At 28.1% G+C, this 14,576-nt stretch overlaps 3 protein-coding genes across 23 annotated transcripts; 2 read left to right on the top strand and 1 right to left on the bottom strand.

Annotated features, from left to right (window-relative positions):
- The first annotated feature begins 160 nt into the window (after window positions 1–160).
- On the top strand, window positions 161–9,668 carry LOC117230649 (vinculin). 21 transcript variants are annotated; one of them, XM_033488293.1, is made up of 22 exons: window positions 161–478; window positions 592–949; window positions 1,738–1,845; window positions 1,927–2,072; window positions 2,182–2,458; window positions 2,545–2,745; window positions 2,825–3,065; window positions 3,153–3,385; window positions 3,518–3,538; window positions 3,688–4,054; window positions 4,126–4,554; window positions 4,653–4,744; window positions 4,817–4,910; window positions 5,238–5,282; window positions 5,626–5,745; window positions 5,918–5,989; window positions 6,516–6,548; window positions 6,667–6,791; window positions 6,866–7,105; window positions 7,186–7,276; window positions 7,435–7,470; window positions 8,636–9,668. In XM_033488293.1, exons 3-22 carry the CDS (start codon window positions 1,786–1,788, stop codon window positions 8,803–8,805), a joined length of 3,093 nt encoding a protein of 1,030 aa, XP_033344184.1. In that variant the 5' UTR covers window positions 161–478; window positions 592–949; window positions 1,738–1,785; the 3' UTR covers window positions 8,806–9,668. The 21 variants fall into 21 exon arrangements, with proteins under 21 accessions (XP_033344184.1, XP_033344187.1, XP_033344185.1 ...); XM_033488296.1 differs by having other exon boundaries at window positions 589–949; XM_033488294.1 differs by having other exon boundaries at window positions 585–949.
- Window positions 9,669–10,738: 1,070 nt separating this feature from the next.
- Window positions 10,739–12,524, bottom strand: LOC117230655 (transcription initiation factor TFIID subunit 8). Its single transcript, XM_033488308.1, has 5 exons — window positions 12,273–12,524; window positions 11,649–11,935; window positions 11,370–11,520; window positions 11,107–11,250; window positions 10,739–11,026 (listed from the first exon to the last, which is right to left on the bottom strand). The coding sequence occupies exons 1-5, from the start codon at window positions 12,400–12,402 to the stop codon at window positions 10,863–10,865; spliced, it is 876 nt and encodes a 291-aa protein (XP_033344199.1). The 5' UTR covers window positions 12,403–12,524; the 3' UTR covers window positions 10,739–10,862.
- A 396-nt stretch (window positions 12,525–12,920) lies between these two features.
- LOC117230658 (U6 snRNA-associated Sm-like protein LSm8) lies at window positions 12,921–14,488 on the top strand. The gene is made up of 4 exons (XM_033488311.1): window positions 12,921–13,251; window positions 13,327–13,367; window positions 13,605–13,732; window positions 14,064–14,488. Exons 1-4 carry the CDS (start codon window positions 13,221–13,223, stop codon window positions 14,152–14,154), a joined length of 291 nt encoding a protein of 96 aa, XP_033344202.1. The 5' UTR covers window positions 12,921–13,220; the 3' UTR covers window positions 14,155–14,488.
- Window positions 14,489–14,576: the final 88 nt, after the last annotated feature.

Below are 14,576 nucleotides of genomic sequence, written 5' to 3'. Positions count from 1 at the left end.
ATGTTATACTGCTCAAATTTCATCAGAATTTCATATCATTTAAAGTGCATGCCAAAAATATTCAAACTGATTCACAATTTGTGATGTATCAAGATGAAAGCAAGGCAAGAATACGCAATATTCCCTAGATTTCTATGTTTGTATCGATACAATTTTCTCGTATACAGAATCGTAATTCTTGATCATGAATCGTGATTCGTGATTCATCACTGTATAATTACTTACGTATTTTCTCATCCTAGTAGTACGTCGGATAAGTTACTTCGTGTTATTTCTCGAAATAGTTCTGTTTGGTTCTTGCTACGCATTGTTAATGTTTTCGCGTGTAATTATTTCATTAAATTTTCAAGCAAATTTGTTTCCTTTTCATACGTTCTAATAATCGGAATTTTTACGTTTTTTCGTAACAAAGGCAGCTAAGATGCCGGTATTTCATACAAAAACCATAGAAAGTATCCTCGAGCCTGTTGCACAGCAGGTAAATATATTTATATTTCAATATTTTAATTGTTATATTTATAGAATCATCACTAACTTTGTTATGTTTCCAAAAATGTCATGGATATTTCTTACTTGGAATGGAGAGAGAAGGATGAAGATAGAAGGAGACAGATTTTCGATAAAAGGAATTCATTAATTTCATCTTTAAAAATAATTCACTTGTCATAATATAAGATATGTAGTAAATGTTTTTCATATGTTTTATCTGATCTATTTGTAAAATATATTTATATAATTTAAGATCTGTCAAACTAGAATTATTTGTTAAAAACATAATATTTAATACATGTTATGAAATTTATAATTTTGATTTTGTGCCATTGATTATTATGAATGATGTTATTATCATGGTAAACCTGCCAAGTGACTTGTCTTTCTTTATATAGAACTATGACATCATTCTACAAATATAGGGCAGGGATACTAAATTCATCTTTAGGTCTAAAAGGTTGGCTATATGAAATTCAATCCTAGTACAGACATTATGAAAAATCATGTTATTTAAACTAAGATCATTCTGTATCTCTAAAAAAGGACATGTTCTAGTCTACCAATCATTAAACCATCCTACACATTATACATATGAAATTACTAATGTCCTCTAAATTGATTGTCTTTCTGAATATGCTAATTTAGATAACTCCAATGTTAATGTAAGATAAATATGTATATAGATATATTTATTAATTATACCAATCGATTATAGATATAGATATACTTAAAGGTATAGATTATACACTGTAGATTATAGTAATCGATTATAAATATAGATATACTTATAGGTATAAATTATACCTATACTAATTATATACTAATCTATACTATAGATTATACTAATTAATTATAGATATAGATTATACGATATAGATTATACTTTCAATTATACTAATGTACCCAAAAATTATTTAGAATAAATATATTTTTCTCTAGAATTATTGTATATTGTCAATTTTTAATATTTAATTGTTTTATGTTAAAATTATATGATATATTTAAATATATAACAAATATTTATAATTATTTGGAAATTTCATTTAGAATTAAGCTTTATTTATATGTTGTTCAGATATAGATTAAATACTTTTTTTAATACGTGTTTATATGACAAATGTTTGTTTATGTCCTAAATATATGAAGTAAACATAAAAAGATTATAAAAGTTACATTATTAACCTAGATAAATTTTTCAAAACTATTTCCTAAAAATTTTGTGTTATTGATGTTTGTATATTGCAGGTTTCGAGACTTGTCATCTTACATGAAGAAGCTGAAGATGGAAATGCAATGCCTGATTTGGGAAGGCCTGTGCAAGCAGTTAGTATGGCAGTGGCAAATCTTGTTAAGGTAAGTTAGTCTTTTAAACTAAATTTACTTTAGTAAAATAATTTCATCATTTTTCTTTAAATTTTTTATTGATATATATAGGTAGGAAAAGAAACAATTAATTCTTCTGATGATGCTTTGCTTAAACAAGATATGCCTGCTGCTTTACAACGAGTTGAAGGAGCTTCACGTCTCTTGGAAGAGGCATCAGCTATGTTAAAACAAGACCCATATTCTGGACCAGCTAGGTATCGAAACTAAGACAAAATTCATGTTATAGAGCTGCTGTTACATAATCTTATAAAGTTAAAAATATTTACAAAATATATTGAGATAAAAATGTAATCTGTTTATTAGGAAAAAGTTAATAGAAGGTTCACGTGGGATCCTTCAAGGAACTAGTTCCTTACTTCTGTGCTTTGATGAAAGTGAAGTACGTAAAATTATTAGAGAATGCAAAAGAGTATTAGATTATTTGGCAGTAACAGAAGTTATTGAAACAATGGAAGATTTGGTTCATTTTCTTAAAAATTTAAGTCCTTGTCTCAGCAAAGTATCGAAAGAAGTGAGTGCTCGTGAAAAAGAACTAACTCATCAAGTACATAGAGAAATTCTGGTACGCTGCTTAGAGCAAGTAAGTACAGAGATAATAGATGTTAATATATGATATAAACTGTATTGATGTTAGTAACAAGTATTATAAATTAAAATATGTAATAGGTAAAAACACTTGCACCAATTCTCATCTGCTCTATGAAAATATTTATTCACATTATTTCTCAAGGAAGTAAAGGAGCAGAAGAAGCAGCTGAAAATCGTAACTATTTAGCTGGCAGAATGTCAGATGAATTAAATGAAATTATTAGGGTATTGCAACTTACTACATATGATGAAGAAGAATGGGATGCTGATCAGTTAACAGTGTGTATCAACTATTAAAAACTTCAGTATGGTATATAAAATTTGAATATATTTTGATATCTTTATTTCTCTTTTTAAGGTATTAAAGAAAGCACAAAGTGCTATAGAATCTAGGATAAGAGCTGCTTATGATTGGTTAGATGACGGACTTGCTTTGCGAGGTGGAGTAGGGGAAAAGAGTCTTCGTCAAATAGTTGAACAAGCACAACGATTGGCAGAAAGATATCTCCCGCCTTCACAGGCAGAACCATTGCAAAAATTAACTTCACAAATTGTTACTATGACCAATGCACTTTGTGAATTAAGACAGAATGAAAAAGGTTTATATAAACATACTTATATCTGGGTATAAAATGTGTTTTGTGAATTTTTTGTACTGATTCCTTATGATATTTTTATTTTCAAAGGAACTACACCGCAAGCGGAAGCTTTAGCGCGTGGTATAAAAGAAAAAACAAACGAACTTCGCAATGCTATTGCCTCTGCTATAGAAGCTGCTGATAAATCTGGTACCACGCAAACTGCTCACACAGTTGCAGGTCGTCTAGAACAAGCGAATAAATGGCTTCTTAATCCACAACATGATGATAAAGGACTTGGTCAGAGAGCTATAGCTTTAATTATACACGAAGGAAAAAAGGTACATAAATAAAATATTACATTCTACTATTTTTTCTTTCTTTTTGCTATCGAATGTATGGGCATGTTATAACTATATGAATCTAGAAGTTTATCATTTAATTTTAATAATTTAAATGCCGCAAATGGGAAGAATCAGCAACACGTAGCAAGCGTAAGTTACGTGTGCAATTTGAGTATTCCTTCTAAATGCTAATAATAAAAACTTAATTTAATTATTCTGTTGGTATCACAATATTTATATATGCGACGAACTTCTAACCTTTTTCATGTTTATTACTTGATTTATGTTCTAAACACTAGGTTGCCGAAGGTCTACCAGGAATACATAAAGCAGAAATTCTACAACTTTGCGATGAAGTTGACAATCTCTCTCATCAACTTGGAGATTTATGCGCTCATGGTCAAGGGAACACACCTCGTGCTCAAGAAATCGCTCGTCAATTGTCGCATAAGCTGTATGAACTGAAAAATAGAATACAACAAGCCGTTGTGTCGAGAGTAGTCGAAGATTTCATCGATATAACGACGCCTTTAAAACAATTTACGGACGCTGTATTAGCTCCGGAAGGCACTTTAGGTCGCGATCAAAATTTCAATGATAAAACCCATGCTCTTCAAACATTTTCCAATAGGGCAGCAAAAACAGCCAGAATGGTGGCTGCTGGTGGTATGTGGATATATTATTATTGTAGTCCTATCATTGTTTTACTCATATAATAGAATTTATTTAAATCTTAGGTAGTGGAGGTAACAAAAAATTGGCGGAAGCGTTAACTGCAAGTGCTTCGCAAGTTGAATCTTTAACACCACAATTAATTAATGCTGGACGAATTCGAATGACTTATCCGGACAGTAAAGCTGCGGATGAACATTTTGAAAATTTGCGACAGCAATATGCAGAAACAATGCAGAGAGCACGTGCATTATGCGATGAAGCAACTGATAGTGGGGATTTCATTAGAACTTCTGAAGAACAAATGCAAAAGCATTCATTCCTATGTGAGGAAGCTATAGCAAAAAGTCATCCACAAAAAATGGTTGACAATACAGCTGCCATTGCTAGATTGGCTAACAGAGTAATACTTGTGGCAAAACAAGAAAGTGATAATAGCGAGGATCCTGCGTTCATTCAAAGAGTGAATCAAGCTACAGACATTCTCCAAAATAGTAAATGATACACAATAATATCACATGAATTATTTAATTAAATTCTTTTAAATATATTTAAGTACTATCTAAACTTAATAAAAAATACTTCTATTTAGGTGTTGCTCCGATGGTCCAAGATGCAAAGTTAGTTGCGATTAATATTAACGATAGTAATGCAGTTTCTCGTTGGAGAGAAAGTAACCGCGCAGTGAGTAGTATAAAACATGAATCAAGTTTTAATCATTGTTGTAATCAACTTATTTATTGTTATCTATTGTAGCTTTTGTCTAATGTTGGACAAGTCCGTAAAGCTATCATAATTCAACCAGATCTAATACCCCCACCAGAGGTATCGCAATTACATCTTAATGATGGTAAGTGTATAAAATTTTTTTGCATATATTCTTTCATGTTTTGTAAAAATGGGACTTTGGAAATAGGTACTCGATTTAGTCACTTAACAAATTTATGTTTTCTTATAGTTTTATCTTCATAGTATATTTACTCATGCTTTAAGTTAGTATTTAAAACATTTACCTTAAGTCATTTATCTCATTTTTCTATCCACTTATAATTCTCCAACAGTTATATTTAATTATTCAACGAGATAAATAAAATTCGCTTGTTATAACATATTTTCTTAGGCAAAGTTCAAACATTTGCTTTATTGTAACACAAAAGTTCTTAACATATTCTTCCAGAAAAACAATTGCCAAGCCGTCAATATAATTACTTCATAGACAAAGGTACTATACACCTGCATAAAGATAATTTATGCATGATTAATTATCTTTATATTATTTTTTATATTATTATATTTATTATGTTAGTTATATTATTATATCTAAATTAAATTATTATTATTATATTAATTAAATACTGCTTTTATGACTTCATTAGATACGCATAACTGAACAGTATTAATCAAGAATATCATGTGTAATACTACATTCATTTTATAACTTAATATTAATATTTAATGAGACACATGGTATCTGTTTAAGAGAAATAGGATATCTCAGTATAATATTTTATTTTATAATTTTAATAAAAAATGAGAATATTTTTAAACATTTATTTAAATGCTAGTTGGTGAACCTTTAAGAAATCAACCATCGCCAAGCAATTTATGTGTCGTCAGCTCCAATTTAAACACAAATAAACCTCAACATCGCTCTATCAGCCCATTACCAAAGTGGGCACGTGAAGGTATTTACCATTATTTGAAAAGAAATCAAACAAGAATATATTTTTTGATTCTTTTTTCTTCTTATATAGTATTTTTAAATATCTTGCTTCAAAATGAAAATAGATATATGAATTTCCAAAACATTTGTTCTTGAAAGTCAAGAGATAGAAGTAATTACTTTTTTTTTATCAGGAGATAACCCTGATCTCCTATATCAAGAACTGGCTTCTGACAACGAGTTAGAAAAATCAGTTCACGATGGAGGTAATTCAAAATTAGTATTTTTGAGGACTGAAATTGCAAGTGTCTAGTGCTCAAAATTCTGTTTATCCATGGGAGCAAAGCATGTGTATAATGAAATTGAATATAAATTATTTTGTATAGCATCTTTTTAACAATGAGGTTTAAAGAAATAAAACATACGTAATTTTAAGTAAAAATAGAAAAAAATCTTTTATTTACTGAAAAAATAATAGCGCATTGAACTTATTTTCGTTGAATTTTATAAATATATGTATACTAACAAATATCTAAAAAAAATCATTGTATCAAATAGTTTATTGTTTTTTACAATTTTCATGATATTTCTTCAGTTAACAAATTTACTTTTCATTTCTCTATACTAACAATTGCATTCATTGTTTTAAATAGTTAATATAAGTGTTAATTTTTCTTTTAATGCATTGCATAGTTGTCTTGTTTATTGGTGCATGTTTTACTATGATCATATGACATTAATATATAATTTTAAATTAATATGTGTTTATATCTTTAATGCTACGTGGAATAGTAGGCTACTACTATGATTATGGTAATAATGATGGTAATTATGAAATGTGCATTGTTTTTATGTATATTAAGTGCACAATGGTTGTATTGTCAAAGAATTTATTATTTGAGAAAACTTATCATTCTTACATAAATTATTATAATTTACACAGAAGTCGTCCCACCGCGTCCACCTCTGCCTGGTGGAGATATTCCGCCTCCACGACCTCCACCACCGGAAACGGATGATGAGGATGAAATGTTTATGCACGCACCGCAGCCTAATCAGCCTATAATGGTATATTCAATTTATGTTTTAATTCTTTATTCTCAAAAATGCAAGATCGACGTATCATTTTAGTAAAATTTCAGATGGCTGCTCATGGCTTACACCAAGAAGTACGACAATGGTCAAGCAAAGACAATGAAATTATTGCTGCTGCGAAGAAAATGGCTATTTTAATGGGTCGATTATCAGGTTTAGTTAGAGGAGAAGGTGGTAATAAACGGGATCTGATCGCATGTGCTAAGGCCATTGCAGAAGCTTCTCAGGAAGTAACTCGTTTAGCTAAGGAATTAGCTAGAGAATGTACCGACAAACGTATTCGTACTGTATGTATATAATTTATCTATTACGATTTATATTATGTTATACAGCTAAAATTAATATTTTTCGTAAATTTGTTTTATAGAATCTCCTTCAAGTTTGTGAACGAATACCTACTATAGGTACACAATTAAAAATATTATCTACAGTGAAAGCTACAATGCTAGGTGCACAAGGTACACTATACAAATTGTTTAATTTTCTATATATAATAAAACATATTTTAATTATCTGAGAATAGAATATTAATAAAAAGTCATAGAATTTGGGGGAGTTCTATATTTTAAAGAATCACTTAATGAAAACAGCTATTAATGACATTTTTCATACATAGAGACGCTCCCCACCTGGGAAGAGTTGATGCTTTATGGTAAAAATGTTGATAAATTATGCTTGATGTTTTTATCATTCTCTTTAGAGTTTCTTTTATTTAACTGTTTGAATATTTCACAGTTTTGCATTTGCATTACAATGCATGCATATTTTAGTCTTCCCCAGAGTATACTATGAAAGAATTTATTACATAAAATTTAGGAACGTTAAAAGAACATATAAAAAAATGTACTTACCCAACGAATTATAAAATGTATAATTTAATTTTTTAATTTTCTAATTTTCAATTTAATTATTGATGTGTTTGATATGCCCTTACTCATCACGATGTAGACGAATTGATTGGCTGCAGTAAGTTAATGAAATAAGTATAAGTTAGCATAGAAAATATAGTTAAAAAAGTTAATACGTGGATATTAATGTTGTGTATATTTAAAAAGCAACATTGTACTCTAAAAGATATACATACTTCATATATATATAATACAGTTCATGATTGTAATCTGTTAATATTAATTTAAATTAGTCTAAAGTTCCTACTTTCTATTTGTATCATTCATCTTATCTTAATATTGTTATATACATTTTACATACTTCATCTTTTTAGCATGATATTTCTTTGTTTTTACACGTTTTCTTGTTTCTTTTCTATTACATGTGTGTGTATGAACACGTACATACACTATTTTTATATGCTAATATTAGCATCTATTATTCATATATTTGCATGTATTTTCCAACATAAATGATAAATTCATTATGTATAATATTATTCAATTATTATATTCTCACACATTCCTTATTACAATTGCAAACAAAAATTTTTTTATAGCACGCATCACATATATGTTAAGAACTGAATTTTCATTACATTAAAGTTGCTCATAAGTTATTTCATTATTGTATTTCAGTATTGTATGTACATTAATTAAGTAATGTAGTACATATTTTATAGATTTTAATATGTAGTAGAAGTGAATACTTTTATTTTTTAACACATTCCTTTTAAAACTTTTGTGAAACAAACTTAGACCAAATTAGCACAAATACTATCTCTTTTTTAACTAAATATTTTGGTGTAAATGCTTTATTCTATTTTAACTTTTGTTACTTTCTTCTGTCTGGTAATGTTAAAAACTGATTTTTTTTTAATTTTCAATGTTTTAAGTTTATTTAATATCTAATTCACATCTAAACTGTAGGTACAGAAGAAGATCAGGAAGCAACAGACATGTTAGTTGGAAATGCTCAAAATCTTATGCAAAGCGTAAAAGAAACTGTTCGTGCTGCAGAATGTGCCAGTATAAAGATTCGTACCGCATCTGGTATGAAATTACGCTGGGTGCGACGACAGCCTTGGTATCAGTACTAAGAAAAAAAATTGCTATAATGAAAATAAAATGTAGCAGATGGGTAAGACTTCTTAAATATTAGATACATTTTGACTGATTCCACAATATATGTCATGAAAAAGTGTTCTAACGAGGAATAACATCCAAATTTTTAAAATTGATTTTAACAATGAAATACATAATAGAATCCGAAAGGTACTGAGTATTTTTATTTATGATGGATTTTCAGAAATAAGCACTATGTATTTTAAAAAGTTAGGTAATTGTTAATTTTTGTAATAATTGTGAATAAGAAAAATATATATATAATCTTTAAATTTATACAGTTTTATATAATCAAATCCATTTTAGATGTTTGAATGATATTCCCCAAAATGTTTAATAATATAAATCTATAATTGTATAATTTATACTTCTAAATGTACTGACAGATGCTGTATTCATAATATAGAAGTTATAGTTTATAACATAACAAACGAGCTAGTGATTAATATTAAAAAAATATTTCTTTCGGATTGAGAAACATATCTCAATCGTTAAAAAATATAATCGAAAAGTATTTTCAGATGATATATTGAAGAGAATGCTTAATTAACAATTTTCAGAGTCTATCTCTCTTATATAGTTTCATTAAGAATCACAGAATAGGAAAGTAATATAGAGATGATAGAGCTTATGCCTTATACAAATTATCAATTTGCTATATATTTTTGTGTATACTAGCAATAAGTGTACTTCCATACACGCTCATACGCGCACACTCACACCTATACATACATACATCTGTCAGCCTAAAATCAGCACAATTAATAAGAAAACAAATTTTTGTCTACATTCATTGAAATGCCATATTAATTTTAGTATGATGATAGTATGATGTATTTTTACAAAGTGAAAATGCGCGAATATAATTTTAATAGGTGCTATTTACCACAATATACACGTAGAAAATCTTACATGCAATACTACCTATAACAAGGAAATCTATTTTTGTAAGTTTTACCTAATCATCCTTTTTAACACGTTAGTCGCCACGTCGCACATATTCGTGCAACGGGTATACTTCCGTGAGGACTCCGTCACCAACGTATGGTGACGTTCTTCTTGTTCGAGTTAACACGTTCGTCGCCCAGCGTGTTTCGGCTATGTTTCCTGCGGGGCCCAAATCCAACCATGGCTTCCTCAATATTCGAACTCGATGAAATTCTATTTATAATTTTTTTTCTAAAATTCACTACTTCGTCATCACTACTCTTCTCACTTTCAAATATATTTTCACACTGTTTACTGAACATTTTGAGGATGAAAAAATCACTGATGTGCGTCTCACAAGTATTCTTCTCAACTAAATTAAAGATCTGAGATATCTGCCATGAGATCCCTCGGTATACTCCAGCTGGAAAGTTTATAGCTTTCTCCATTTCAGAACTAAATATATTTGTCAGAGATGAAAGAACATCGGGATTTCCCGTCTGAAATGTTGGGAAAACCCCCAATACCCTAGTCCAGACTTTTACTATAGCTACACTTAAGTAATAAAAATAAGAAATAATTTTAATGTTCCAATCTGACTTTATGACGATGGGTTCAGGTTCGAAGTGACATAGCGGGTCACTGGACGTAGCCACGGTCGGATTTGGGCCCCGCAGGAAACATAGCCGAAATACGCTGGGCGACGAACGTGTTAAAGGATTTATATAGCTGTCTCTGTATTCTTACCTTCTCCAAAGTGGTGCTATATACGTGCAATATAGATCTGATATACTGAAACATAATGTAAGAGTAAATAATGTAAAACCAAATATGTATGTGGAATCAATTTAATATATACTTTAAAGAAAATTGTAGATTTAATATTAGCGTAAATAATTTGTAAAATGAAATCATGGAATATTTATAGTATGTAATATTCATTTTGGTAATATGATTTAAAATAATTTTATATAAAGCTACTTATAATAAAGATTAATTTTTATTATGCAATACAAATACAAATATTACTTTATAATATACTATTATGTACACAATATTAACGTAAAAAATAATAAAATTAACAAAATCGTCACCATTAAAAATATCATTCAAGAGAATCCCTCTTTATCGAATGTAATCCAGGAACTGAGACTCCTGGCATTTTATTTTTTGGTATCTTCCCAGGTCTTAAGTAAGGATTATCTATAACATCTTGTTGTGTTGTAGTTTCTCCATTTTGTTCAACATCTTCATTTTGTCCTTTCATACCTATAAAAATGTAAAATATTATGAATTCGTTTTTAACAAAGAAGTAAATTTTTTCATATCTATTTAGAACGAAATAAGACCTTCTTCTGATTCTTCTCTTTCTTGCTCCTTTCTCTTTTTAATTGGACTTGGTTCAAATTGAAAATCTTGATCGGTTTCAAAAACTTGATCTTGTGGAAGGAGTGCAGAAAGGTAACTAGGAAATTGTGGTTTACATGATATTACTGAAAACAGAAATGATAAAATAATAATACTGAAGATTCAATTCTTAATTAAATGTATATTACTTGTATAGAAATATATTAGTTTACCTGAATCAGAATTGTATGAGATTTCTACTTACATGGAAACATACTATTATCTTCTGTTAAAAATAGACTATGTGTATCTCCAGTTTTTGCAATGAACCTTGTCAAAGCTCTTTCAATATCACGTTTTTGTGTTGCTGCTTTTTCTCTTATTGCTTCATATTCTGTTACTGGCTGTTTATGCGTCTGTTTATAAGTAAGTAGTATAAGTAAAAACTGTATAATTAAAAACTTGTGCACAATAAATATCTCAAAGTAACTAAAAATATTAATAAATATATAAATTGCATAATATTTTCATAAATGCTCTTTACCGGTGTTCTAATGTATGCATGCGGATCAGGAAAAGGTGGTAAATAACTTGGTATATGAGATGGATGACTTTGTTTCACTCCAGCTTGCAAAATATTTAACTGCTTTGATTGAGTTTGTTGTTGAAGCTGAGGCAAAACTGTTCTGTTAGCCCTCTTGCCATAACTTTCCAGATTATCTAATTTTATACCCATATTTATTAATGCTACTATAACATCCGCAATGAGTGGTTCCGTCCTACCAGACAGTTCACAGTAATTTCTTGCAGACTCTCCAACTTCTATAAGAACTATAAATAATTCATGCATATATTACAAATTTATCAAGTAAGATTTAAATGAACTATAATATCTTATAAATGATAAAATCAATATAAGAATGATCTTTTGAATGTTTGTTCATTTTCACAAATGATTATTCATTATGTTATCTTTTTTACAAAACCAATAAAGTAAAATTAAAGTAATAATAAATATTCATCTTCTTTAGCACATCTATCAATGGAATCAAAACATCTATTTAGGAAGAAGGTAAAAAGTAAAAAGTAATATATCAAAGGAAATATAAACAATTAAAATTTTGAATAAGAAGAGGTTAGGGACTTTAGAATTAATTGAAATTTTTACAAGACTGTAACATTTCTGTGAGAATTTCTAATGCTTGCTTCTCACAAGTGTCGTAACCACATTCCACCAGAATGCTACAAACTACATGATTCAATATTTTTCTTCGCGTATTTGTTGTTTGAATGTCCATGTTGTTTAGTAGTAACAAATGTTTGGTGATTACAAACTACTACATATGTACCTACATATGTATAAGCACTATACACTAGAAACTCAAAATTATTTCAAAATAATGTAGAACATAACATAATTAAAAAATTTAATAAATACGCTTTTTTTATATGCATTATTTCTATTTCAATATATTTATTTTTAATAAATTAATATATTCTACGATTAAACATTTAACGTTTAAAAAATTTATAAACTAGTTAAACCGTTTTAAAAAAATTATTATTTATTTTTTGTATGAAACACATGCAAGTAGAAGAGAATAATTTATTTAATAATGATTCTATATATGGTAATCACGAATTCCTAAATCCATCAGAATTTAACTAAAAGTCATTTTATTTCTCCAGCACATTTTAAACTTTTTATTTTATATTTAACATTCACTAAGACTAAAATATTAGATGTATTTTAATCCATTACCCTTAAAATTGCTATAATAATTTTGTAGAATAATATTTACATTCTTTTACTACATGATCATGCTACCAATCAGTTGGAACTTTAACAATAATTACTTAACAGTGAATCTGTTAAGCTTTCGTTTAATATTCCGATCGTGAAATTGTCCGAACATCTGATAAATTCAAAAGAAATAATTTCTAATGCAGAAGGAAATTTTTATGCAAAACGTAATAAAGTAATGTATGTACTTGTAGAACAGTGAACTTAATTGATACGCATTTGTTACCATAACAAACGTTAAGTACATATGCGCACGTAAATCGTAGATTTTTATGGAAAAATTATTTTAATGTATAATTAATAACTAAGATTATGGCGTCAGGTTTAGAAAGCTACGTAAATCGTATCCTTTATTTAATTTGTGTTTTCATTTATTATCTTATTTTTAGTTTTTATATTTGTCCTTAACAATTTATAGACACTGTTTCTATTATTACTTCTGATGGCAGAAACTTCATCGTAAGTAAATTATTTTTAATGTGTACATAATTTCTACATGAATTACATTATATTATAATTATTATCACAGATTCCTATGCATACATTATTATCTAGAGAAATATATCATTTATAACCAATTGAATAGTCAGTTTAATCTTATACCAATAAATGACTAAGGTCCTTTTTCTCAATTTAAACTGCACTGTAATTGTTCCTATGTTGAAATTGTAAATACTAAGATCTTTATATTTTCAGGGAACATTAAAAGGATTTGATCAAACTATTAATATAATATTAGATGAATCTCATGAACGTGTGTACAGTACAACGCAAGGTGTAGAGCAAGTAGTATTAGGTTTACATATCATCAGAGGTGACAATGTGTAAGTAATTTAACTTAATTCACTTTCAGTGTGTTCAAAAGGTTCCTTCCATAGCATTATTTTATTCATTTTAACTATGTTCATTAATTATTCAATATTATTTAAGAGTATATTATATATAATATATATAAATATATGAAACAGGAGATGATATTAATTTTATTTTTATTCTGGCAGTTTAAAAGACAACACAAATACTGTTCAATAAATAAATAAATAGTAAATTGTTAATGTACATTTTATAGTATATAACTGTTTCATAATCAAATTTCAAAAAATTGATTTATAAAAAATACAAAAAATTTTAGTAGAATTTTCTTTTTTCTTTTAGGGCAATCGTAGGAGAATTGGATGACGAGATGGATGCACGTTTAGATCTATCAGCTATAAGAGCTGATCCTTTAAGTTCTATTGTACATTGATGGAAAATGATTACAATTATAATTATTACTGCTTAAAAATAATAGTATAAGTAAACAATAACAACAATAATAATAATTAAACAAGAATCTGTAATAGTGAATTATAGTCAAATGAAAGTACAATTTCTCTTACATGGGTTGTACATTATATAAATTTTATCACTTTTTATATCCATATTTAAAATATTTGTGTTTTAAACAAAGTGCAGTGGGGAAATACAACCATTGTTTACAACGTTATGAGTAATAGTAGAAAAACGTATTAGAATTAATAATTAAATTGTACAAAAGAGTTTCACTATATGATAGTAAACTATATTTTTTACAAATGTAATTTTCATTTTTTAACTTTCTAGGTAATAGGTAATAATAAAGGAAAATATCAATAGGTTAACATTGAATAATGGCTGAACAATTCTTTA

The sequence above is a fragment of the Bombus vosnesenskii genome, unplaced genomic scaffold (genome assembly GCF_011952255.1).
Source record: "Bombus vosnesenskii isolate JDL3184/JDL3185 unplaced genomic scaffold, Bvos_JDL3184-5_v1.1 scf7180000013267, whole genome shotgun sequence".
Taxonomy (NCBI): domain Eukaryota; kingdom Metazoa; phylum Arthropoda; class Insecta; order Hymenoptera; family Apidae; genus Bombus; species Bombus vosnesenskii.
This window is presented reverse-complemented; position numbering and strand designations above follow the sequence as displayed.

What these genes read in the sequence shown, in the direction of transcription:
- LOC117230649 (XM_033488281.1), top strand. Translation starts at nt 422, where the DNA reads ATGCCGGTATTTCATACAAAAACCATAGAAAGTATCCTCGAGCCTGTT. An exon ending in CAGAATGGTGGCTGCTGGTG is followed by an intron (nt 4,055 to 4,125) that starts GTATGTGGATAT and finishes TTTAAATCTTAG; the next exon opens with GTAGTGGAGGTAACAAAAAA. An exon ending in TAATTACTTCATAGACAAAG is followed by an intron (nt 5,283 to 5,625) that starts GTACTATACACC and finishes TTTAAATGCTAG; the next exon opens with TTGGTGAACCTTTAAGAAAT.
- LOC117230658 (XM_033488311.1), top strand. Translation starts at nt 13,221, where the DNA reads ATGGCGTCAGGTTTAGAAAGCTACGTAAATC. An exon ending in CTGATGGCAGAAACTTCATC is followed by an intron (nt 13,368 to 13,604) that starts GTAAGTAAATTA and finishes TTATATTTTCAG; the next exon opens with GGAACATTAAAAGGATTTGA. An exon ending in ATCATCAGAGGTGACAATGT is followed by an intron (nt 13,733 to 14,063) that starts GTAAGTAATTTA and finishes TTTTTCTTTTAG; the next exon opens with GGCAATCGTAGGAGAATTGG.
- LOC117230655 (XM_033488308.1), bottom strand. Translation starts at nt 12,402, where the DNA reads ATGGACATTCAAACAACAAATACGCGAAGAAAAATATTGAATCATGTA. An exon ending in AGATAATAGTATGTTTCCAT is followed by an intron (nt 11,251 to 11,369) that starts GTAAGTAGAAAT and finishes TTCTGTTTTCAG; the next exon opens with TAATATCATGTAAACCACAA. An exon ending in AAGAGAAGAATCAGAAGAAG is followed by an intron (nt 11,027 to 11,106) that starts GTCTTATTTCGT and finishes ACATTTTTATAG; the next exon opens with GTATGAAAGGACAAAATGAA.